This window comes from Oncorhynchus masou, chromosome 12 (assembly GCF_036934945.1).
Source record: "Oncorhynchus masou masou isolate Uvic2021 chromosome 12, UVic_Omas_1.1, whole genome shotgun sequence".
Lineage (NCBI taxonomy): Eukaryota > Metazoa > Chordata > Actinopteri > Salmoniformes > Salmonidae > Oncorhynchus > Oncorhynchus masou.
In genome coordinates, this window is record NC_088223.1 from 17340504 (window position 1) to 17366315 (window position 25812).

General features: G+C 42.4%; 1 protein-coding gene across 1 annotated transcript in view; it reads left to right on the plus strand.

The window, feature by feature from the left end:
- Positions 1–229: 229 nt before the first annotated feature.
- The window catches only part of LOC135549619 (potassium voltage-gated channel subfamily H member 8-like), a 132337-nt gene continuing 106754 nt past the window's right edge, over positions 230–25812 (plus strand). Inside the window, 1 exon segment of the mRNA XM_064979745.1 lies at positions 230–507. Within this exon segment, the coding sequence (XP_064835817.1) occupies positions 432–507 (76 nt within the window). The 5' untranslated portion in view covers positions 230–431.

Here is a 25812-nt window from a genome sequence, read left to right on the forward strand (position 1 = left end):
CCATTCAGCAAGTAAAACATAGTTTACTGGATGGCAGAGAGTGTTGTAGCCTGTTTAATCGATCGCCTCTGTCGTTGCACAGTGAGAAATTATGATCATGGCAATCCAACGTCATAATAATGGACCGCTGACGGAAAGCCCATTCCCGCGTCTGGCTTTGTTGCTGGCATCCCCGAGTAGCTGTTACCTGAATTGCACCTGCAGGCGTCACATCCACTTGTCACACACATACACACATACGGTTCGAGGGAGCGCGCATCTCACACACACGCTCACTCTCCACTCGATTGCAATCGGTTTTCATCAATTTACCACAGACGACTCCTTGATCTCTTGGCGGATCAGTGTTAACGGACGCGCCTCATACATTCGGTCGGCTCACACCTTTACCTACGTGACTTTGATGGGGACTTGGGCAACAGAGAGAGAAAATGCCTGTGATGAAAGGATTACTTGCGCCTCAGAACACGTTTCTAGACACCATAGCCACACGGTTTGACGGCACACGTAAGTTTGTTCTCTTTATATTTGAGTACATTAAGCTATGGGCCTTCAGTTAGACTATTCGTTCTGTCTCAACACGTTTTTTTGCACCTGCTTTCTAATAAGCAATTAGATTGATGGAAATGTATAAATCAATTGGTGGATGATGCCTTTTAGGTATTATGTGTATTTCCTCCTAAAACAGCCAGTGAAATCAAAACACTGAAGTAACAGTGGCTGAAGTTAATGCAGGTGGTAGGATATATTTCGAAAATGATTTATTCTCCTCAAGATGGAATAGCATAGGTTTAGTTGCTCATGGTGCTCAGAGGTATAGGCTATATGTGTGTGGGCAAGGCTACAGGTAGCTCTTTGCTGCAGTCAAATGACTAGTGGCCTCGTGGATGGAACGTTGTTAGTATTTTTCATAATTTAATAATAATAAACATTATTTTAAAAAGCCAGCTGAACATCTGGTGTTTCTGTGATGTATATAAAGTTTAATATTGAGATGCAAATTCAAAATTGAATACATTTAAACTCTGCATCGAACTCTATATCTGACATGGTGTCTTCTTTTTTTAAACCCATAACCATGTGTGTGAGGTGTAGCCTTTACTTTTTAAACCCATAACCATGTGTGTGAGGTGTAGCCTTTACTTTTTAAACCCATAACCATGTGTGTGAGGTGTAGCCTTTACTTTTTAAACCCATAACCATGTGTGTGAGGTGTAGCCTTTACTTTTTAAACCCATAACCATGTGTGTGAGGTGTAGCCTTTACTTTTTAAACCCATAACCATGTGTGTGAGGTGTAGCCTTTACTTTTTAAACCCATAACCATGTGTGTGAGGTGTAGCCTTTACTTTTTAAACCCATAACCATGTGTGTGAGGTGTAGCCTTTACTTTTTAAACCCATAACCATGTGTGTGAGGTGTAGCCTTTACTTTTTAAACCCATAACCATGTGTGTGAGGTGTAGCCTATACTTTTTAAACCCATAACCATGTGTGTGAGGTGTAGCCTTTACTTTTTAAACCCATAACCATGTGTGTGAGGTGTAGCCTTTACTTTTTAAACCCATAACCATGTGTGTGAGGTGTAGCCTATACCTTTTAAACCCATAACCATGTGTGTGAGGTGTAGCCTATACTTTTTAAACCCATAACCATGTGTGTGAGGTGTAGCCTTTACTTTTTAAACCCATAACCATGTGTGTGAGGTGTAGCCTTTACTTTTTAAACCCATAACCATGTGTGTGAGGTGTAGCCTATACTTTTTAAACCCATAACCATGTGTGTGAGGTGTAGCCTTTACTTTTTAAACCCATAACCGTGTGTGTGAGGTGTAGCCTTTACTTTTTAAACCCATAACCATGTGTGTGAGGTGTAGCCTTTACTTTTTAAACCCATAACCATGTGTGTGAGGTGTAGCCTTTACTTTTTAAACCCATAACCATGTGTGTGAGGTGTAGCCTTTACTTTGGTTTCAAAGTAGATTTGTTTAAGATTACCAAGAAACTGCAGTAAAAGGTTCTAACAATACTTGGCTCAGTAAGATTTTTTGAGACAATATAATATGAGGCGGCAGGAAGCTTAGTGGTTAGAGCGTTGGACTAGTAATAGAAAGGTTGCAAGATTGAATCCCTGAGTTTACAATGTCAAAATCTGTCATTCTGCCTCTGAACAAGGTAGTTAACCCACTATTCCTCAGTACGCCGTCATTGTAATTAAAAAGGTGTTCTTAACTGCCTTGCCAAGTTAAATAAATATGATGGTCAACGGGCGTTGCACTATTGACAGCAAAGTTCAGCACCACGGACAGCGATTTCCCCCTCACGATGGATTCCGCTTTGACGCGCGCCACTCAAGCTCTACTAAACAACAATCCTATCAGGCTACACCATGTCTAAACCTCTGTAAGTAAGTTTACAAATATCCTTGTGCCACTATTACACATTTTACCCATAGTTCCTAGTCCTTACATGAAAGCAGTTTGAAAGTTTTTTCAGATGACATTTTCAAGACAAACACATTAAGTGAAATGAACATTTATTATTTCTGCTCTCTGACCGCCAAGTCTCGCGGTGAGAACAATATTCCCCGCGCGGCACTGACAGTAACAGTTGCATCTATCAAAATTAATTGGTCGGTGGCACCATTACAGCAGGTGGGTCCGCTTCCCAAGGCAGAGGCACACTCGGGCGTCTTTAAAACGACTGCCTTTTCTCTTTCTTTCCGCCTGAGTCCTGACAAAACATCAACTTCCAGTCTGGGTATTTTAGAAATTTGAAGTGCATTTTAATGTTGCTCGTTCTACTACATTTACTCCAACATTAAGCCACTTTGTGCTGCATCTGGACCAGAATAAGCCTGTTTCTCCTCTCTTGCTAACTCCTTGTGGAATTGTCATGACATTTCATATTCACCTTGACAATGCTGATGGAGTAAGCAGGGGCACAAACAGGTCTGGGACCAGGCTAGGCCAGAAATACCATTTCATATTCACCTTGACAATGCTGATGGAGTAAGCAGGGGCACAAACAGGTCTGGGACCAGGCTAGGCCAGAAATACCATTTCATATTCACCTTGACAATGCTGATGGAGTAAGCAGGGGCACAAACAGGTCTGGGACCAGGCTAGGCCAGAAATACCATTTCATATTCACCTTGACAATGCTGATGGAGTAAGCAGGGGCACAAACAGGTCTGGGACCAGGCTAGGCCAGAAATACCATTTCATATTCACCTTGACAATGCTGATGGAGTAAGCAGGGGCACAAACAGGTCTGGGACCAGGCTAGGCCAGAAATACCATTTCATATTCACCTTGACAATGCTGATGGAGTAAGCAGGGGCACAAACAGGTCTGGGACCAGGCTAGGCCAGAAATACCATTTCATATTCACCTTGACAATGCTGATGGAGTAAGCAGGGGCACAAACAGGTCTGGGACCAGGCTAGGCCAGAAATACCATTTCATATTCACCTTGACAATGCTGATGGAGTAAGCAGGGGCACAAACAGGTCTGGGACCAGGCTAGGCCAGAAATACCATTTCATATTCACCTTGACAATGCTGATGGAGTAAGCAGGGGCACAAACAGGTCTGGGACCAGGCTAGGCCAGAAATAGCGCAGAGAACGGCTTCTGAATCTTTAGCTGGCCACAGAAAGGAGATGGCTCCCACTGTGGTGTAGCCTATACTAACTAGCAGGTTTAGTCCTACGTTGTTGGCACATGCATTATTATTGAAAATTTCTCAGCATTGCTCATTTCACATCATTCTTGGGCAACAAGTCACTGTAACAATAACACTCATTCTTAACTGATTTACAATATTCTTCAGTGGTGGCTCCCACTTTGGCTTACTGTGATCTGTGGAAACCAGACAGGCCTATATAGGTAGCATGGATGGAACATCTTGTATCCCACTGCTGTAATTGGCTACGACTGCTATGACGTCACCACGGACTAACACTAGTCCATACTGCTTTATTCCAGACCTCAGGAACAAATAGCTGTAAGATTGAGTGTCCCACCATGTTGTTTCAGTGGGACAGCAGGTCTAAGTCTATTGTCAGAATCACACCCTATTCCCTTTGTGGTGGACTACTTTTCAACAAGTAGTGCACTATAGGGAACAGTGTGCCACCTGGGACACAAACTATCATATCTTAAAGGTCTCGCGATGGAATTGAGGCTTAACCAGCTACACTACAGCCCCCCAATGAATACACCACTGTCCTTAAGCTGCAACAGCCAGGAACCTGGAATTAACGGGCGTTGGAACTGGACAGGGAAACCAAATGGAAGCAGTGGAGCCTGAGCAGACAAACTGGGTCTGGTGGCTGGTGCCCTGGTCTGACCAGATGGCCAGAGGGGAAAACTTAAAAGTGGCCTGGTTCAGGGGCTGATGGCGATGGGCCCTCTGCTCTGACGGCATCGTACTGTGGCCCCAGATTAACAGGAAGAGGGAAGAGCTGTCAACTGGCTGACAACATTGTTTGGATTGTCCCCTATAGAGATTCCTTCACTGAAAATAACGACACGTGACAGGACCAGTGTCTCCTACTAAGTGTGTGTGTGTGTGTGTGTGTGTGTGTGTGTGTGTGTGTGTGTGTGTGTGTGTGTCTGTGTCTGTGTCTGTGTGTGTGTGTCTGTGTATTTGTGTCTGTATATGTGTGTGTGTGTGTGTGTGTGTTTGTGTCTGTGTGTGTGCGTGCATGCATGTGTGCAGGTGTCAAAATGTGAACCAAGGTGATGTTGAAAAGGCCATTTCACGAATAGATCCCTCTCCTGTGTACTAGTGCATGTCCTGCTGGTACACTATAAAAAATATCACCTATCATGTGACATCATCAGAAATCCATGTTTTGAATATGTTCTGTAATACCAGTTACAAGTCATTACTCACTTTTACAATGTAGAATACACTGACTCACATTCAGGCACATAGCTTACACATTGGAGAGACGGTACAACAGGCCCACACAGTGTGTACTGTACAGTATTACTCTAACTTTGGTGGTCCTGTATGTCTCCTTGGGTAGAGCATGGTGCTTCCATCGCCAGTATAGTGGGGTTGATTCCTGAGGCCATATGTTTCATGTCTGCACTCATGACTGTAAGTGGCTTCGGATGAAAGCGCCTGCTAAATGGTATATATATTATATTATTATATATTAGTGGGTAACATTAGAAATAGTTCACGGCCTTATTTGCTTTCCCAAACTCCCAGTGGAATGCTCTGTAATATTTCCCATAGTACCCCTCTGTCACGACTGTTCTGCAGATTCCTGTTTTCCTGCTCAGCGCCACGAGCACCTTCACCACCAGCCAGGTAATTACATTTACGTACTGACATACTTTTTCTGAGAGAGGTGTGTGTGTGTATGTGTGTCGGCTGTGGTACGGCTGCAGAGCCTGTGTGTGTCTGTACCTGTATGTGTATGATCATTTTTGTGTGTGTGTCTGTCTGTGTCTATGTGGGTGTGTCTGTGTTTATGATAATTTGTGTGTGTGTGTCTATGTGTGTGTGTGTGTCTGTTTGTGTTCATGTGTGTGTGTCTACGTGGGTGTGTCTCTGTGTGTGTGTGTGTGTGTGTGTCTATGTGTGTGTATGTCTATTTGTGTGTATATGTGTATGTGTGTATGTCTATGTGTGTGTGTCTGTGTGTGCGTGTGTGTGTTACGAGAGGAGAGCAGACGAGTCCCATCCAGTGATTAACTTTTCTTTAAAGAAGCGTCTATAATTGAGCCGTTGAAAGTTTTCGCCGAGGGATTGCGATGATTAGAGTTGGATGTTAATGAGTGCTTAAAGCTGGCTCAGGTCTGGCTCAGATCTGGCTCAGGTCTCAGCCACAATAGTGGGATCTGTTACGTAAATAGAGATCACAGTGGTTCACCTCTCTGTGAAGGGGGACAGTGATTCACCTCTCTGTGAAGGGAAAACAGTGATTTAGCTCTCTCTGAAAACAACCTTTAAAACAATCTTCTCAGGGGTATTCTCCAACTTAATGTGATTAGCTTGACCCAAGTTGCACCTTGAAAAACTATAGATGAACTTCTTACATGGTTATGTCACATAATGACATGTTTAATCCTTGATTTATATGAAAGAGACCTAGAACGGTGACGACGCAGGGGACTGAGTGCAGTAGCCGTAAGAGGCTGTTAAAGGGACAATCAGTAGCTGCTATATCATTTTTTTAAACTAATTCATTATATATACCCATTGATTTTGGAACAATATACTGTCATTTATAAATCCCTCATGAGCTTAGTTCAACTGTCGTACCCGATCAAAACCAAAAATATTAGCTTGTTTTACTAAACAAAGAAAATGTAAACCTACATTCAAACTATCATTTTGCTATCCTGGATGGTCAATCCTTGCATCCAAAGCTCTGTCTATGAATTTGAGCCCCATCCCTCAGCTTTTTACTGAACCAGGGGTGGGGAGGCTGCATTGTTATTGTTTCTACTGCTGAATGATGCTTTAAGGAGACTAAATATGATGTCAGCACACAACCATTGGCCTCACTCTAAGGTCACAACGCAGTATAGCAACCAAAACATTTAGTCGGGGAGACTCCTCTGTTTCTTCTAGAAAACGTCAGCAGTTCCATAGAAATGTGGTTCTTCCTGGAGTTCCGGACTCCTGTCTGTCGTCATTGACATTCCACCTTGGTAACGGACTGTTGAAAACGATCACCTAGCAGCGTTTCACTTACGCAAGTCTGGGCTGAGACCCAGTTTTGTAATTTAATTAATTGTTCGAGAAAGAGAGAGAAATGAGGGAGATTGAGAAAGAGAGAGAGACAAATAGAGAATGGATTTGAAAGAGGGAGAAGGGATTTGATAGGTGGTGAGAGAGGGAAGTACTGTAGAGGCAGAGAGGAAGTGAGAGGGGAGAGAAGGTAATCGAGAAATGAGAGAGCGAGGGTGTGTATGTGTGAGAGAGAGAGAGACAAAGAGAGAGAGCGAGAGAGAGGAAGAGAGTGAGAGTGTGTATGTGAGTGAGTGGGTGGGTGAGAGTGTATTTTGGAGAGAGAGAGAGAGAGAGAGGAAGAAAGTGACCCCTTACAAATGACAGGAATTTATAAAATGTAATGAGTCCAATAATGTTTCTAGTGGTATGAGCCAGTGGGATTTGGTGATAGAGAGGACAGCTACAGTATGATTAAAGCTGAGGGGTTGTCTAATGATTTGCACTCTTCAATTACTCAGTGTGAGAGGATGGTAGTTAAAAGGGCTTTGTGTATACTTTCATGTAAGTCAGAGTGTAAATCAGTGTGTGCACGTGCGTACATGAGTCAGTGAGTGTGTGTGTTTGAGCGTGTGTGTATGTGGGGAGTAAGCTACCCTCCAGACTGTCTGTCCTAACATTGATTACCCTGATTTATGCTAATAAAACCAAATTGATGTTGTTCTCCAGGTCTCGTAATATTGACCCAGAGAACCTGTGTATTTGCACATTGGAGGCAACCCAAACTGAGCAAGTTCCCCATGATAAGTACTTGGGTATTTGGATTGACGATTAGCTGTTTTTTAAAACACATAAAAAAGCAGAGAATTAAAATGGTTTTCTTTTATTGAAATAAATCCTGCCTCACTTTGGAAAGTAGAAGGAAGATTGTTCAAGCAACGCTTCTCCCAGTGCTTGACTATGGTGCTATAATCTACATGCATGTGTCAGCCTCTGTTTTAAAAGCATTAGATTCAGTCTATCACTGAGCACTGGGTTTTATCACCGGGGACAATTTTCATACACATCACTGCATTTTGTATAGTTCTGTTGGCTGAGAGTCTCTGACTACCAGAAGGGCCAACCAGTAGTTACTTTTTGTGTATAAAGCGGTTCTTCAGAGACTCCCCCACTACCTCCGCTCACGTATTAACTGAAGATACAGCAATGTTCAGATCCGCTCTCTGGACTGGCTGGTTCTGCAGGTCCTGCAGATCTCCACTGAGCTCAGGGGAAAAAGGCTTTAGTTGTTATGCCCCCAGCTCGTGGAATAGGCTTCAGGCCACCTTGAAGCTGGACTCACTAGTCTCCAATGAGAAAGTTTAGATACATATTGAGGAAGATAATATGTGATAGCTGTGTTCATTTTGATTCATCTTGCTGTGTTTATTGTATTGTGTTGATGTTGCTATTTTTCTTTATGTTGTATTGAATTGTGTGTTCATGTTCACAGGGCTCCATGTCTAAATAAAAGTTACAAATAAATAATAATAATAATTATCATTGATTATCATTATCATTGATTACCCTGGAGTGTAACTGTTATTTCTGTTTGACTGTAGTATGTAACCTTGGTTACCTTAGTTGGATTGTAACCTTAATTGCTTTGTTTGATTTTGATGAGATGGACACTGCCTCACACCAGAAGTCATGTGACCTGTCTTTTGTATATGCTCAGATGGATGGAGGGAAGCATCCTCTCCTCCTCCTCTAACTCCATTCGTTCTCCTTCTCAGTTCCTCTCCTGCTCCACCTCTCCACCTATTCCTTTATCTCACCCCTTCCTTACTGTATCAAATTCTCTCTCCATTTCCTCCATCTATCCTCTTGTCCCTCAATCCATCTCTCTCCTGTTGTCCCTCTATCTCTCCCTACAGCTCTCTTAGTCTCTCTCTCCTGTTGTCCCTCTATCTCTCCCTATAGCTCTCTTAGTTATTCTGTCTCTCAAAGTCACTCTCCCTCTCTCCGTCTCTCAGTCACTTTCCCTCTCTGTCTCTCTCTCTCTCTCTCTGTCTCCCTCTCTCTGTCTCTGTCTCTATCTCTCTCTAGCTCCCTCTCTCTGTCTCTCTCTCTCTCTCTGTCTCCCTCTCTCTGTCTCTGTCTCTATCTCTCTCTAGCTCCCTCTCTCTGTCTCTCTCTGTCTCTCTCTCTCTCTCCATTGCTTCCCCACACTTGTTCAGCTCACAAATCACAAGCATTCCGTTAATAGCTCAGGTGTTGCCATTCAGGATGGGAAAGGGGTGTCGTGGAGGGGTGTTTGTGTATGTTCATGTGTATGGGTGTGTGTGTATGTGGGTGTGTGTTATAAAACTCACATCTGGGGCAAAGTGGAGCAAATTTGAGAGACTAAAGAGAGAAGAAAAATATACCTTGTTCAGAGGACTAAAGGGAGAGAGGTACAGTATACCTGATGTTGCAGTACCTTGTTCAGAGGACTAAAGGGAGAGAGGTAACATATACCTGATGTTGTAGTACCTTGTTCAGAGGACTAAAGGGAGAGAGGTAACATATACCGGATGTTGCAGTACCTTGTTCAGAGGACTAAAGGGAGAGAGGTAACATATACCGGATGTTGTAGTACCTTGTTCAGAGGACTAAAGGGAGAGAGGTAACATATACCGGATGTTGCAGTACCTTGTTCAGAGGACTAAAGGGAGAGAGGTAACATATACCGGATGTTGTAGTACCTTGTTCAGAGGACTAAAGGGAGAGAGGTAACATATACCGGATGTTGCAGTACCTTGTTCAGAGGACTAAAGGGAGAGAGGTAACATATACCTGATGTTGCAGTACCTTGTCTCTGAGAGGTAACATATACCTCATGTTGCAGTACCTTGTCTCTGAGAGGTAACATATACCTGATGTTGCAGTACCTTGTCTCTGAGAGGTAACATATACCGGATGTTGCAGTACCTTGTTCAGAGGACTAAAGGGAGAGAGGTAACATATACCTGATGTTGCAGTACCTTGTTCAGAGGACTAAAGGGAGAGAGGTAACATATACCTGATGTTGCAGTACCTTGTTCAGAGGACTAAAGGGAGAGAGGTAACATATACCTGATGTTGCAGTACCTTGTTCAGAGGACTAAAGGGAGAGAGGTAACATATACCTGATGTTGCAGTACCTTGTTCAGAGGACTAAAGGGAGAGAGGTAACATATACCTGATGTTGCAGTACCTTGTTCAGAGGACTAAAGGGAGAGAGGTAACATATACCTGATGTTGCAGTACCTTGTTCAGAGGACTAAAGGGAGAGAGGTAACATATACCTGATGTTGCAGTACCTTGTTCAGAGGACTAAAGGGAGAGAGGTAACATATACCTGATGTTGCAGTACCTTGTTCAGAGGACTAAAGGGAGAGAGGTAACATATACCGGATGTTGTAGTACCTTGTTCAGAGGACTAAAGGGAGAGAGGTAACATATACCTGATGTTGCAGTACCTTGTTCAGAGGACTAAAGGGAGAGAGGTACAGTATACCTGATGTTGCAGTACCTTGTTCAGAGGACTAAAGGGAGAGAGGTACAGTATACCTGATGTTGCAGTACCTTGTTCAGAGGACTAAAGGGAGAGAGGTACAGTATACCTGATGTTGCAGTACCTTGTTCAGAGGACTAAAGGGAGAGAGGTAACATATACCTGATGTTGTAGTACCTTGTTCAGAGGACTAATGGGAGAGAGGTAACATATACCTGATGTTGTAGTACCTTGTTCAGAGGACTAAAGGGAGAGAGGTACAGTATACCTGATGTTGCAGTACCTTGTTCAGAGGACTAAAGGGAGAGAGGTAACATATACCTGATGTTGTAGTACCTTGTTCAGAGGACTAATGGGAGAGAGGTAACATATACCTGATGTTGCAGTACCTTGTTCAGAGGACTAAAGGGAGAGAGGTAACATATACCTGATGTTGTAGTACCTTGTTCAGAGGACTAAAGGGAGAGAGGTAACATATACCTGATGTTGCAGTACCTTGTTCAGAGGACTAAAGGGAGAGAGGTAACATATACCTGATGTTGTAGTACCTTGTCTCTGAGAGGTAACATATACCTGATGTTGCAGTACCTTGTTCAGAGGACTAAAGGGAGAGAGGTAACATATACCGGATGTTGCAGTACCTTGTTCAGAGGACTAAAGGGAGAGAGGTACAGTATACCTGATGTTGTAGTACCTTGTTCAGAGGACTAAAGGGAGAGAGGTAACATATACCTGATGTTGCAGTACCTTGTTCAGAGGACTAAAGGGAGAGAGGTACAGTATACCTGATGTTCCAGTACCTTGTTCAGAGGACTAAAGGGAGAGAGGTAACATATACCTGATGTTGCAGTACCTTGTTCAGAGGACTAAAGGGAGAGAGGTAACATATACCTGATGTTGTAGTACCTTGTCTCTGAGAGGTAACATATACCTGATGTTGTAGTACCTTGTTCAGAGGACTAAAGGGAGAGAGGTAACATATACCTGATGTTGTAGTACCTTGTCTCTGAGAGGTAACATATACCTGATGTTGCAGTACCTTGTTCAGAGGACTAAAGGGAGAGAGGTAACATATACCTGATGTTGTAGTACCTTGTTCAGAGGACTAATGGGAGAGAGGTAACATATACCTGATGTTGTAGTACCTTGTTCAGAGGACTAATGGGAGAGAGGTAACATATACCTGATGTTGTAGTACCTTGTTCAGAGGACTAATGGGAGAGAGGTAACATATACCTGATGTTGTAGTACCTTGTTCAGAGGACTAATGGGAGAGAGGTAACATATACCTGATGTTGCAGTACCTTGTTCAGAGGACTAAAGGGAGAGAGGTAACATATACCTGATGTTGCAGTACCTTGTTCAGAGGACTAAAGGGAGAGAGGTAACATATACCTGATGTTGCAGTACCTTGTCTCTGAGAGGTAACATATACCTGATGTTGCAGTACCTTGTTCAGAGGACTAAAGGGAGAGAGGTAACATATACCTGATGTTGTAGTACCTTGTTCAGAGGACTAAAGGGAGAGAGGTAACATATACCTGATGTTGCAGTACCTTGTTCAGAGGACTAAAGGGAGAGAGGTAACATATACCTGATGTTGTAGTACCTTGTTCAGAGGACTAAAGGGAGAGAGGAACATATACCTGATGTTGCAGTACCTTGTTCAGAGGACTAAAGGGAGAGAGGTAACATATACCTGATGTTGCAGTACCTTGTTCAGAGGACTAAAGGGAGAGAGGTAACATATACCTGATGTTCCAGTACCTTGTTCAGAGGACTAAAGGGAGAGAGGTAACATATACCTGATGTTGTAGTACCTTGTTCAGAGGACTAAAGGGAGAGAGGTAACATATACCTGATGTTGCAGTACCTTGTTCAGAGGACTAAAGGGAGAGAGGTAACATATACCTGATGTTGTAGTACCTTGTCTCTGAGAGGTAACATATACCTGATGTTGCAGTACCTTGTTCAGAGGACTAAAGGGAGAGAGGTAACATATACCTGATGTTGCAGTACCTTGTTCAGAGGACTAAAGGGAGAGAGGTAACATATACCTGATGTTGCAGTACCTTGTCTCTGAGAGGTAACATATACCTGATGTTGCAGTACCTTGTTCAGAGGACTAAAGGGAGAGAGGTAACATATACCGGATGTTGTAGTACCTTGTTCAGAGGACTAAAGGGAGAGAGGTGCAGTATACCTGATGTTGCAGTACCTTGTTCAGAGGACTAAAGGGAGAGAGGTAACATATACCTGATGTTGCAGTACCTTGTTCAGAGGACTAAAGGGAGAGAGGTAACATATACCGGATGTTGTAGTACCTTGTTCAGAGGACTAAAGGGAGAGAGGTGCAGTATACCTGATGTTGCAGTACCTTGTTCAGAGGACTAAAGGGAGAGAGGTAACATATACCTGATGTTGCAGTACCTTGTTCAGAGGACTAAAGGGAGAGAGGTACAGTATACCTGCTGCTGCAGTTTGTAACTACACAGATTCCCCTGTTCTGATCCACCTAGCAGAGAGACAGAGGGACATGACATTGTTTTGTGTGTGTGTGTGGGGATCACCTTTTAATACACAGCAGACTGCTTGTTTCTATTCTTCTCTCTAGGAGAAAACAGGTCCCTGAGCTCTGGTGTCAGATTGATTTGACCTGACATCTGTCCTCCTCTCTTATGAGTAGGCTTTCCTTTGCAAAATAAATAATTGCAACATACATTGAGTACAAAACATTAAGAACACCTGCTCTTTCTGTGACAGACTGACCAGGTGAGTCCAGGTGATCCAGCTATGACCCCTTATTGATGTCACTTGTTAAATCCACTTCAATCAGTGTAGACGAAAGGGGAGCAGACAGGTTAAAGAAGGGTTTTTAAGCCTTGAGACAATTGATATGGATTGTGTATGTGTGACATTCAGAGGGTGAATGGGCAAGACAAATATTTAAGTGCCTTTGAATGGGGTATGGTAGTAGGTGGAGTATGGTAGTAGGTGGAGTATGGAAGTAGGTGGAGTATGGAAGTAGGTGGAGTATGGAAGAAGGTGGAGTATGGAAGTAGGTGGAGTATGGAAGAAGGTGTTCCTAATGGTGTTCCTTACAATAACAGGTCTATTCTGTTCCAGAGAAGTAGGTAATTGTTCCCTCTTTGGCGCAGACATTAGCCTAACGTTAGCTAGCTATCAAGCTAGACAGGTTTCCTTAGCAGGTTGTACACAATTCACAGCCCTTACAGCTAGGACCACGGATTGTCCCGGAGTGTGACTGTTTGAATCCCTGCTGTTTGTTGCTGTTTCCATCTGCACTGTGAGCCCTGGACAGAGTCTAAGGACAAAGTGAGGGAAATGATCACTGAGAAACTGAAGATGGAGCACAGGAGAATTGAGGTGGAGTATGCCCACAGGACTGTAAAACCCACCACTGGACTAGGTGATAGGCCCAGGTCGATAATGGTCAAGTTCCTGAGGTTCAAGGACAAGATAGTTGTTCAGGAAAGAGCCAAGAGATTGAGAGGAAGAAAAGGAAATAACCTATCCCAACCATGAAATCTGCTAGTGCGCTTGGGGACATTGGTTACATATGCTATGACAGGCTCATTGTACACCCTCCCTCCCAAAAGCCTGGAAGGGATGACAGAGCCAAGCCTGTGGGTTCGTAGCTTTAACCCCGCAGCACACACACACTTACACACACCAACTGATTGATGGACTGCTGAATAATGTTTTTGTTGTTGTTGTTTTTTTCTTTGTTTGCTCTTTTCCATGTTATGTCTATCTCTGATCAGCTACCCAGGAAAGGGCTACAAATAGCCCATATTAATATATGTAGCCTTAGAAATAAGGTTCATGAATAACTTACTAACATCAGGTAACCTTCATATATTAGCCATTTCTGAGATTCACTGACAGTACCAGTCAAACGTTTGGACACGCCTACTCATTCCAGGGTTTTTCTTTATTTTTACTATACATTCTACATTGTTTGAGCCAATCAGTGGTGTTGTGACAAGGTAGGGGAGGTATACAGAAGATAGCCCTATTTGGTAAAAGACCAAGTCCATATTATGGCAAGAACAGCTCAAATAGCCAAAGAGTCCATCATTACTTTAAGACATTAAAGTCAGTCAATCCGGTAAATTTATAGAACTGAAGGTTTCTTCAAGGGCAGTCGCAAAAACTATCAAGCGCTACGATGGAACTGGCTCTCGTGAGGAGCGCCACAGGAAAGGAAGACCCAGAGTTACCACTGCTGCAGAGAATAAGTTCATTAGAGATAAGTGCACCTCAGATTGCAGCCCAAATAAATGATTCACAGAGTTCAAGTAACAGACACATCTCAACATCAACTGTTCAGAGGAGACTGCATGAATCAGGCCTTTATGATCGAATTGCTGCAAAGAAACCTCTACTAAAGGACACCAATAATAAGAAGAGACTTGCTTGGGCCAAGAAACACGAGCAATGGACATTAGACCGGTGAAAATATGTCCTTTGGTCTGAGTCCCAATTTGAGATGTTTGGTTCCTACCGCAGTGTCTTTGTGAGACGCAGTGTAGGTTAACGGATGACCTCTGCATGTGTTGTTCCCACTGTGAAGCATGGAGGAGGAGATGTGATGGTGTGGGGGTGCTTTGCTGGTGACACTGATTTATTTTTCAAGGCACACTTAACTAGCATGGCTACCACAGCATTCTGCAGCGATACGCCATCCCATCTGGTTTGCGCTCCAGGCTGTGTAAGGGCTATTTGACCAAGAAGGAGAGTGATGTAGTGCTGCATCAGATGAACTAGCCTCCACAATGCCAAGAGAATGCCAAGAGTGTGCAAAGCTGTCATCAAGACAAAGTGTTGCTACATTGAAGAATCTAAAATCTCAAATATATTTGGATTTAATTAACACTTTTTTGGTTACTACATCATTCCATGTGTGTTATTTCACACATGTTTTATTCTACAGTGTAGAAAATAGTAAAAATATAGAAAGACCCTTGAATGAGTAGGTGTCCAAACTTTTGACTGGTATTGTAGATAATTCCTTTGATACAGCAGTAGCAATACAAGGAAATAACATCTAAAGAAGTTATAGGAATGTCTATGGTGGAGGTGTTGCTGTATATTTTCAGAACTTTATCTCTGTAATGCTTTGAGAAGATCTCATGTCAAGTGTTATTGAAGGGTTGTGGTTGCAGGTTCACTCTCCTTATCTAAAGCCTATTATTTTCGGTTGTTGCTATTGGCCACCAAGTGCTAACAGTCAGTATCTAGATAATGTGTGTGAAATCCTTGATATTGCACAGTATGTGATGTAAACAGAGAGGTCTACTTTCTTAGGGACCTGAATATTGACTGGTTTTCATCAATCTATCTGCTCAAGAGGAAGCTTCTCACTGTAACCGGTGCTTGTAATCTGGTTCAGGTTATTAATCAACCTACCAGGGTGTTTACAAACACTACAGGAACTATATACTCAACATGTCTTGATCACATTTTTACTAATACTGTAGAACTTTGTTATGAAGCTGGATCTGTACCCATTGATGCAGTGATCAGAATATAGCAGCTATATCCAGGAAAGCCAAGGTTCCAAAAGCTGGGCCTAAAATAGTATATAAGAGATCATTCAACATATTTAGCTGTGACTCATGTGGATGATGTTAAGAAATATTTGTTGGTCTGATGTGATTAATAAGGAGCATCCAGACGCTGCACTTGTATTGTTGAAAGAGATGGGGAGAAAGGAGTGGCTAATAAGTCTGGCTACACATTTGACATTTAAAGCAAATTGAAAATAATGTGACTAAACTCAACAAAAAGAAGAAGACACTGTATTAGGAAGCCAATATCAATTATATTAAGCTCTGGTCACCAAACTTTTCTGAGTCAAGATCCCCTTTGCAGTCAAAAATCTAACCGAGATCTACCGCTCAGAATTTCTTTAAAAATGTATCATTAACCGAATAAAAACAATTCTGTAGGAATGAGGTTTGCGCAGTATATTGGCAATATGCATGGCCTGCCTATATTGTTCTTCTCAGACAGTATCATATTTCAAAACTTAAGCTTTGATAACAAAATAGATCAGTTGGTGTAGCATTTGCGAGGCACAAGTGAGCATAAATTGAAATAATTAGAAATCTGATGGTCATAGTGCGTTCAAGACAACTGGGAACTCTGGGGGGGAAAAGGGTTTGACGTCAGTGATCTTCAGGTCTGAAAGTCGGAGCTCTAGAAAGATGCTTGGAATTCCGAATTGGAAGACTGTTCAAAAATGTTTTTCCCAGTCAGATCTCGTTTTTTCCCTGAGTACCCAGTTGTCTTGAACGCATTAAACTCGGAAGTCTGAGATTTCCGAGTTCCAAGTTCTCAGATGTTTTGAATATGGGATTAGTGTCAGCAGGGGGAGGGAGAGAGCAGCACGGTCAATTTGTAAGTCGCTCTGGATAAGAGCGTCTGCTAAATGACTTAAATGTTAAAATGTTAAATGTCTCACGGTCCTGCTCTCGCTTTCCTTTCCTCTGGTGAGACTGTGTAGTTTCTATGACCAGAGAAAGTGAAATATTCCTTGATATTAAAATAGACATTTAACTTGCTGTTAATAATGGGCCTACTTGCTTACTCATTCATTGCAGCTGCAGGGAAAACACTTTTTATAATGTCACGTTCTGACCTTTATTTCCTTTGTTTTGTCATTATTTAGTATGGTCAGGGTGTGAGTTGGGGTGGGCAGTCTATGTTTGTTTTTCTATGATTTGGGTATTTCTATGTTTCGGCCTCGTATGGTTCTCAATCAGAGGCAGGTGTCATTAGTTGTCTCTGATTGAGAATCATACTTAGGTAGCCTGGGTTTCACTGTGTGTTTGTGGGTGATTGTTCCTGTCTCTGTGTTTGTACCAGATAGGGCTGATTTTGGTTTTCCACGTTTATTGTTTTGTAGTGTTCGTGTTTAGCTTTTTTTTATTAAACATGAATCAATATAACCACGCTGCGTTTTGGTCCGCCTCTCCTTCACCACAAGAAAACCGTTACATATAAACACTTTATGTTTTGTAATAGTGTTGACTAAACAGTGTTGACAGTGCTGAATAAAAACTTAGGCATAAACTCACTCACAAAAACAGCAGCTCTTTGCTGTATTCTTTGACAGTCTCTGGACGTGGTTTTAAATATTATGAGATCTCACGTAGGCTAGTATCAATCCTTGCTGTGGCCGGGGTCGTGGAAGCTGTAGGCAAGGTGATTTGAGCTATCCAATTCACCAGCACAGTAGGCACATTCGATTTAGCCACAGATCTTCCAGTCCACCTGGTATGCAAAGTTAGTCTTTTCAGACTAATTAAATGGTTGAAAATGGTAACACTTTGCCTACATGGTGCGCAGGGCTTCTGAATCACGTGCACCTACCGCCTTTATCATTGTCGTTTCTACAGAAATGTTTGATGAACTAGGAATGCCTTGAACCCCCCTATCTCCCACAGAAACTATCCCCCTGGCACTCTAGTATGGGAAGACTGAAACGTCTTTGTTCCAGAGACTCTAGCCAGCAAAACGTTTTTTTCTCCAAGAGAATGAACTTTGGAACAATATTCATAACATAGGAATGTTAAGAATGGTCCATGGGGATCTAAAGAATAATCGTGTCATATGTTTTATTATTTTGTGATGTCATTAAGGATGGCATAATGAAGTAACTGTAACTCTGAAAGTGTACGCATTCTATGTATCAGCTTTACATTTAAATAAAATGTATGATTAAATATGAGAATACTTTTGTGAAGATAGCAATGTGATTTTAGCCTTCTAAATGAGACATTTATTGTTCATATAAACTTGTGCCTAGTCAGTAAACACGCCCAAGTGAGCACAGGCATTGAACCTGAATGATCAACCTTGAGACCACTATGAGACCAAGCAGACGGAATGTGTAAGCAGGGATGTCACAAATGGTTAAAACTACAAGACCAGACAGCGTGAAGCGGTGGCTACACGTTACAAAATGGTTAGAAACGCTGAAACTCTCAACACGAGTGAAGAATGAGCGGTGGTTCATGTGCAAAGTATTACTATTCCTTTGAGCGTAGGTTCCAAATATATCCAAGTGTTGTCTCTCCTCTTTCTCCCTGTGTAACAAGACGTCATATCTTGTCAGTCCACTAGGGACTTTTATCTCATGTAAGTGTGTAGGTGTATCCTGTGTTATTATTTAGTTATTAAATAAATAATTAAATCAATTTTTGTAGTACTGAATATTCAGAAGGGCTAGGGTTCTTGCGGATCCAACGATTATGCGACATTCAGAATGAGACTGATGAGGTAATGATTAATAAGTGACTGTTATTGATGTGAGAGATATCTATATAGCTTTAGAGTTTAAGTTGGGAGATAGTAACTAGTTAAACAACTTTCCCCTGTTGCCCCAAATTACTAATGAGTTAATTGTTACATGATTAATTTAACTGAGTAACAATTAAACATAGTTAGTTTGATTTGATTCAATCGCGATGACCAGTTGGTGACCACTGATATGAAGAATGATAGAAAACTTGAGTACTTTAATAAAAAATATGGACAGAAAACAAATTCAACTCCATATTTTATCGAATCAGATGGCTTATTCAACACAAAACCATTTGATGTTGCCAATTATTTTAATGATAACCTCATTTGCAAAGTGGGCAAACATAGGCAGGAAATGCCAACAACAAGCTGTGAGCCATCGTATTCATGCATATAAATAATGAAAGAAAAGCATTGTAAGTTAGAGTTTTGTAAAGTTAGTGTGGGAGAGGTGGAAAAATTATTCTTATCGATCAAAAATGCCAAACCTCCTGACAACAATGGAGAGCTACTGAGGATGGTCGCTGCTTATATAGCCACTCCTATCTGTCATACCTTTAATCTGAGCCTGGAGGGAAGCCAAAATCCTGTTTTCCTTTTCCTTTATTTAACTGGTCAAGTCAGTTAAGAACATATTCTTATATTCAATGACAGCCTAGGAACAGTGGGTTAACTGCCTGTTCAGGGGCAGAACGACTGATTTGTACCTTGTAACCACTAGGCTACCCTGCCACTACATTCTGCTATCCAAGACTGATAAAGTGGCCTTTACTGGTTCTAACAGCTGACCTATCAGCTTGCTGCCAGCTCTTAGCAAACTGTTGGAAAAAATACTGTTTGACCAAACACAATGCTATTTCTCTGTAAACAAATGAACAACAGACTTTCCGCATGCTTACAGAGAAGTGTACGCAAGATGTACTGCACAAGATGTACTGCACAAGATGTACTGTATGATACAAATGACTGACGATTGGTTGAAATAAATTAAGAAAAATATTGTGAAATCTGTACTGTTAGATTTCAGTGCAGTCTTTGATATTATTGACCATAACCTATTGTTGAAAAAACTTACAAACCAGTCCAAGATTGACACACTTACTCTTTCAAGGGTTTTTCTTTATTTTTACTATTTTCTACATTATTGAATAATAGTGAAGACATCAAAACTATGAAATTACACATATGGAATCATGTTGTAACCAAAAACAGTGTTAAACAAATCAAAATATATTTTATATTTGAGATTCTTAGTAGTCACCCTTTGCCTTGATGACATCTTTGCACACTCTTGGCATTCTCTCAGCCAGCTTCATGAGAAATGTTTTTCCAACAGTCTTGAAGGAGTTCCCACATATGCTGAGCACTTATTGGCAGCTTTTCCTTCACTCTGCGGTCCAACTAATCCCAAAGCATCTAAATTGGGCTGAGGTCGGGTGATTTTAGAGGCCAGGTCATCTGATGCAGCACTCCATCCTTCTGGTCTCCATCCATCCTTCTGGTCAAATCACCCTTATACGGCCTGCAGGTGTTTTGGGTCATTGTCCTGTTGAAAACAAATGATAGTTCTACCAAGTGCAAACCAGGTGGGATGGCGTATCGCTGCAGAAGACTGTGATAGCCATGCTGGTTAAGTGTGCCTAGAATTTTAAATATATCACAGACAGTGTCACCAGCAAAGCACCCGCCCACCATCACCACTCGACCATTCATCTTTCAAACTGTTTCAGTTCAGCAATATTGGGTTTTGGGTTGTTGTCCTGTTGCATCACCCAACTTCTGTTGATCTTCAAATGGCGGACATATAGCCTAACATTCTCCCGCAAAATGTCTTGATAAACTTGGGAATTCATTTTTCCATCGATGATAGCAAGCTGTCCAGGCCCTGAGGCAGCAAAGCAGCCCCAAACCATGATGCTCTCTCCACCATACTTTACAGTTAGGATGAGGTTTTGATGTTGGTGTGCTGTGCCTTTTTTCTCCACACATAGTGTTGTGTGTTCCTTCTAAACAACTCAACTGTTGATTCACCTGTCCTATTTTGCCAGTAGTGCTGTGGAACATCCAGGTGCACTTTTGCAAACTTTAGACAGCAATGTTTTTTTGGACAGCAGTGGCTTCTTCTGTGGTGTCTGTTACATTCCCCAGTTTCTGTGTTGTAGTTTGGGTATTTGCATGTGTGTATTTCAGGAAATGGCTTCCTGAAATCCCTCAAGCAGCTGATTGGTCGACTCCATGGCAAATTGGAGCTGACCCCGCCCCCTCGTCAAGATGCAGCTGTTTCCAATTACCCATTCCTTCTTAAGCTATATAAAAGCCAGTGTTCTGTTCACGAGAGTTCATTGCTGGGAGGTCATTGAAGAAATAAGATTGCTGTGAGAGGAGGCTGATGGCTATAGCAAATGTTGGTTGTTTCTCAAGCAATTGGTATGTACTATGTTAGTTGTAGATGGGAGCAGCTTTGGTATGTTCTGTGTGAATTTGTTGCTCAGTCAGAGCCTATTTGATGACATGTGTTTCTCAGTGTGTTTGTGGAATTGTTAATATTCTGTTTCATTTGATCCCAGGGGGTAAGGATGAAGGCACCTAGGGAGTGCTTAGTATATTCACTGTCTAGGCACACTAGGTAAGACCTGGGCGGACCACCCCTTGTATTTTTGTTAGGGCAGCACCAGGTGGTGCTAAATTGGGTAAGTAGTGGTTCGGCAGGTAAGATAGATGGGGCTTTGATATTTACTTTCTTAGCTTTGGTTCTGTCCTTTCCCCATAATACTGTGTGAAGGAAAAAATTCCTAGTAAATGTTAAATTCTCTGCCTTTTGTCATCTTTACTCACACCTACATTCCATACGTCTTTCGCTTCATGTTGAGTAGCAGGGTGTTGCGTTCCCTCTTCATAGAGGCGTACGTAACAGTGTCTTCCCATGAACACCATTGTTTAATATTTTACGTATCGTAGACAAGAGTTTAGCATGTTCCAAAGATTTCTAGAAGTCTTCAGTTGACACTTGGATTCTTAACCTTATTGAGCATTCTGTGCTGTGCTCTTGCAGTCATCTTTGCAGGACGGCCACTCCTAGGGAGAAGCAACAGTGCTGAACTTTCTCCATTTATAGACAATTTGTCTTAAAGTGGACTGATGAACAAGGCTTTGAGATACTTCTGTAACCCTTTCCATCTTTATGCAACTCAACAAGTATCAAGGCACAAGGTGAGACCCAGATGCAGACACAGGAGGCAGATGTTTTGAGTCTTTGATATTTATTAATAATCCAAAACGGGTAGGCAAGAGAATGTCATGGACAGGCAAAAGGTCAAAAACCGTTCAGAGTCCAGTAGGTACAGTGTGGCTGGCAGGTTCGGGGTCAGGGCAGGCAGGCTCTGGGTCAGGGCAGGCAGGTCCAGAAAACAGTCGTGTCAAAACCGGGAGGACTAGCAAAACAGAATAGAAAGGCAGGGAAAACCACGCTGGTTGACTTGGAACATACAAGACGAACTGGCACAGACAAAGGAAACACAGGTTTAAATACCCGGGGGAGATGGGTGACACCTGGAGGGGGTGGAGACGAGAACAAGGACAGGTGAAACAGATCAGGGTGTTACAAGTCACTGTTTAGGTCTTCTGACATCTCTTTTGTCAAGGCATGGTTCACATCAGGCAATGCTTCTGAATAGCAGACTCAAAGTTTGAGTTTTTTATTTATAGGGCAAGGCAGCTCTAACCAACATCTCCAAGCTCGTCTCATTGATTGGCCTCCAGGTTAGATGACTCCAATGAGCTTTTGGAGAAGACATTAGCCTAGGGGTTCACATACTTTTTTCAACCTACACTGTGAATGTTTAAATGATGTATTGCTCTTGGCTATATTGAATACAAGTTGTGTTATTAGTCTAAGTACACTGTTTGTCTATTGTTGTGACTTAGATGAACATCAGATCAAATTTGATGACCAATTAATGCAGAAATCCAGGTAATTTTCTTGTGGCATGTAGCATAGTGGTTAGAGCATTTGGCCAGTAACCGACAGGTTGCTAGATCGAATCCTCGATCTGACAAGATAGTCTGTCGTTCTGCCCCTGAATAAGAATTTGTTCTTAACTGACTTGCTTAGTTAAATAGCAAATTCCAACACGTTCACATACTTTGACTTACTTATTAGCTATAATGACAGACTAATCTATTTTATTAAAACATGTTAACTTGCCAACAAATTAGTTTAAATAACACCAACTCCCTGCTTCATTTATTTGAGCAGTAATACTGAAGCTAGTTTATCCAAATACATTTAATGAATGCCACAAATTAATCAAGAAGTTGAAGTCAACAGTTTATTCTGCTTCTACACCTGCATTGCTTGCTGTTTGGGGTTTTAGGCTGGGTTTCTGTACAGCATTTTGAGATATCAGCTGATGTACGAAGGGCTATATAAAATCAATTTGATTTGTTTCTGATGCAGCTGGAATCATTTAGTCAAATGATATAAAACACCGTTATATACACATGGACAACAGCTAGTGTTTTGTTACACTCGAGTCAATAATGGAGCATTGAGCTGGGCTGTTAGCAAAGATGGGGGGGAAAAGTGTGAGGGGGCTTGACTTGTAAACAGTGTAGTCATTAATTGTTCTGTATGAGCACCTACAGTTGTACTGTTGACTAGATAAACACTGCCAACAATGGAGGGAATAGGCTTGAAGAGTATACTAACAGCCCCTCTTCCCCATGCCAAGGAACTGACTGCAAGGGTGGGAAAAGTTGGAGCTCTTGTCTTGACAGTTTAGTGTATTGGTGATTTAGTTTCTGTTTTCATGAGAGGCATTGTGCTTTTTTAAATACCTTTTGGCTGTACTGGCTTGTTTCACAGTCAGATGATGTGGAGCTTCGGCTTATTCCAGGCTGAAAGCTTCCATCCAATTGGTCTACAGGCTCTGTACGACTAACCTTCACACACAATACCCTCCCCAATAATCACCAGTCAGTCACCCACACCATCTCCAATTTAGATTTCAAGCCATGCATAAACAACCAATACAGAGAGCTACAGTAGCCTACTTGTAAACACACCCACTGTGACAAGACATGGACCATGTTTATGCCTAGCTCCAGTATATTTATTTGCTCGTCATGGAAAGATTTAGTAGATTTTAGCACAAATTTAGAGTTACTTACACTAGTTCCTGGTGTTGAGCTTGATTTTGATGCCTTTGCAGATTTTGATAAGATTGGACTCTAAATAGAACAGTCACATTAGCCTCTGTGGTAGTTAGTTAGCTAACGGTTGGAAAATGTAACTTAACGAAGCTAGCGTGGTGAGGGTAGCAACACATCTGCCACACCGATCCTCAACACTGGAGCTCCCCAGGAGTGTGTGCTCAGTCCCCTGCTGTACTCCCTATTCACCCATGACTGCATGGCCAGGCACGACTCCAGCACCAAGTTTGCAGACGGCACAAGTGGTAGGCCTGATCACCAACAACGACGAGACAGCCTATAGGGAGGAGGTCAGAGACCTGGCCGGGTGGTGCCTGAATAACAATCTATCCTTCAACGTAACCAAGACTAAGGATATGATTATGGACTACAGGAAAAGAGGACCGAGCACGCCCCCATTCTCATCCACGGGGGCTGTAGTGGAGCAGGTTGAGAGCTTCAAGTTCCTTGGTGTCCACATCAACAACAAACTAGAATGATCCAAACACACCAAGACAGTTGTGAAGAGGGCATGACAAAGCCTATTCCCCCTCACGAAACTGAAAAGATTTGGCATGGGTCCTGAGATCCTCAAAGGGTTCTACAGCTGCAACATTGAGAGCATCCTGACTGGTTGCATCATTGCCGGGTAAGGCAATTGCTCGGCCTCTGACCGCAAGGCACTACAGAGGGTAGTACGTACGGCCCAGTACATCACTGGGGCTAAGCTGCCTGCCATCCAGCACCTCTATACCAGGCGATGTCAGAGGAAGACCCTAAAAATTGTCAAAGACCCCAGCCACCCCAGTCATAGACTGTTCTCTCTACTAGCGCATGACAAGCGGTACCGGAGTGCCAAGTCTAGGACAAAAAGGCTTCTCAAAAGTTTTTTTTACCCCTAAGCCATAAGACTCCTGAACAGGTAGTCAAATGGCTACCCGGACTATTTTCATTGTGTTTGATTTGATGGAGTTCGCTATCTAGCTAGGTAATATTAGCTACCTCAACTTGACTTCTTTTCTGCTGTGCTGATCGGATAGCTCCCTCTTTGAAGTGAAGGGGAAAATCAATAGAATAGCATCACTTTTCAACATTCAACGACATGACAACCGCATCAGTTAACTTCAGTTCCATTTAAAAATCTGGTTGAAAGTGATGGTTACAAAGACAGACATTCTGGTATTTCTCACCTCCACAGGGCAGTCCTGAAATCGCTATGAATGCTGAGTATTGTGGTTTGCTTACAACAACATTACCCCCCCTATCCACAAACAGCAGAGGGAGCACCCCCCTATCCACATCGATGAAACAGTAGTGGAGAAGGTGGAAAGTTTTAAGTTCCAGCGTCTCTTCAACCTCAGGAGGCTGAAGAAATTTGACTTGGCACCTAAAACCCTCAAACTCCTACAGATGCATAATCGAGACCATCCTGTCGGACTGTATCACCACCTGGTACGGCAACTGCACCGCCCTCAACAGCAAGGCTTTCCAGAGGCTGGTGCGGTCTGCACAACACATGGCCGGGACACCTCCAGGACACCTACAGCACCCGTTGTCACAGGAAGGCCATAAAGATCATCAAGGACAACAACCACCTGAGCCACTGCCTGTTCACCCTGCTACCATCCAGAAGGCGAGGTCAGTGCAGGTGCATCAAAGCTGGGACCGAGAGACTGAAAAACAGCTTCTATCTCAAGGCCATCAGGCTGGTAAACAGCCATCACTAACATAGAAAGGCTGCTGCCAGCATACAGACTCAGATCACTGGCCACTTTAATAATGGTATCACTAGTTACTTTTTAAATAATGCCACTTTAATAATGTTTACATGTCCTACATTACTCATCTCATATGTATATACTGTATTTTACACCATCTAGCTGTCCCTTAGACCATCACAGTCACCTAATCATCCCCAGCTTACAATTGGCTCATTCACCCCCCTCCTCTCCCCTGTAACTATTCCCCAGGTCGTTGCTGTACATGAGAACGTGTTCTCAATCAACGTACCTGGTAAAATAAAATTGTTAAAAAAAATATTGCCTACGCCGCACGGTCAGCCATATATGTTCTTATTCC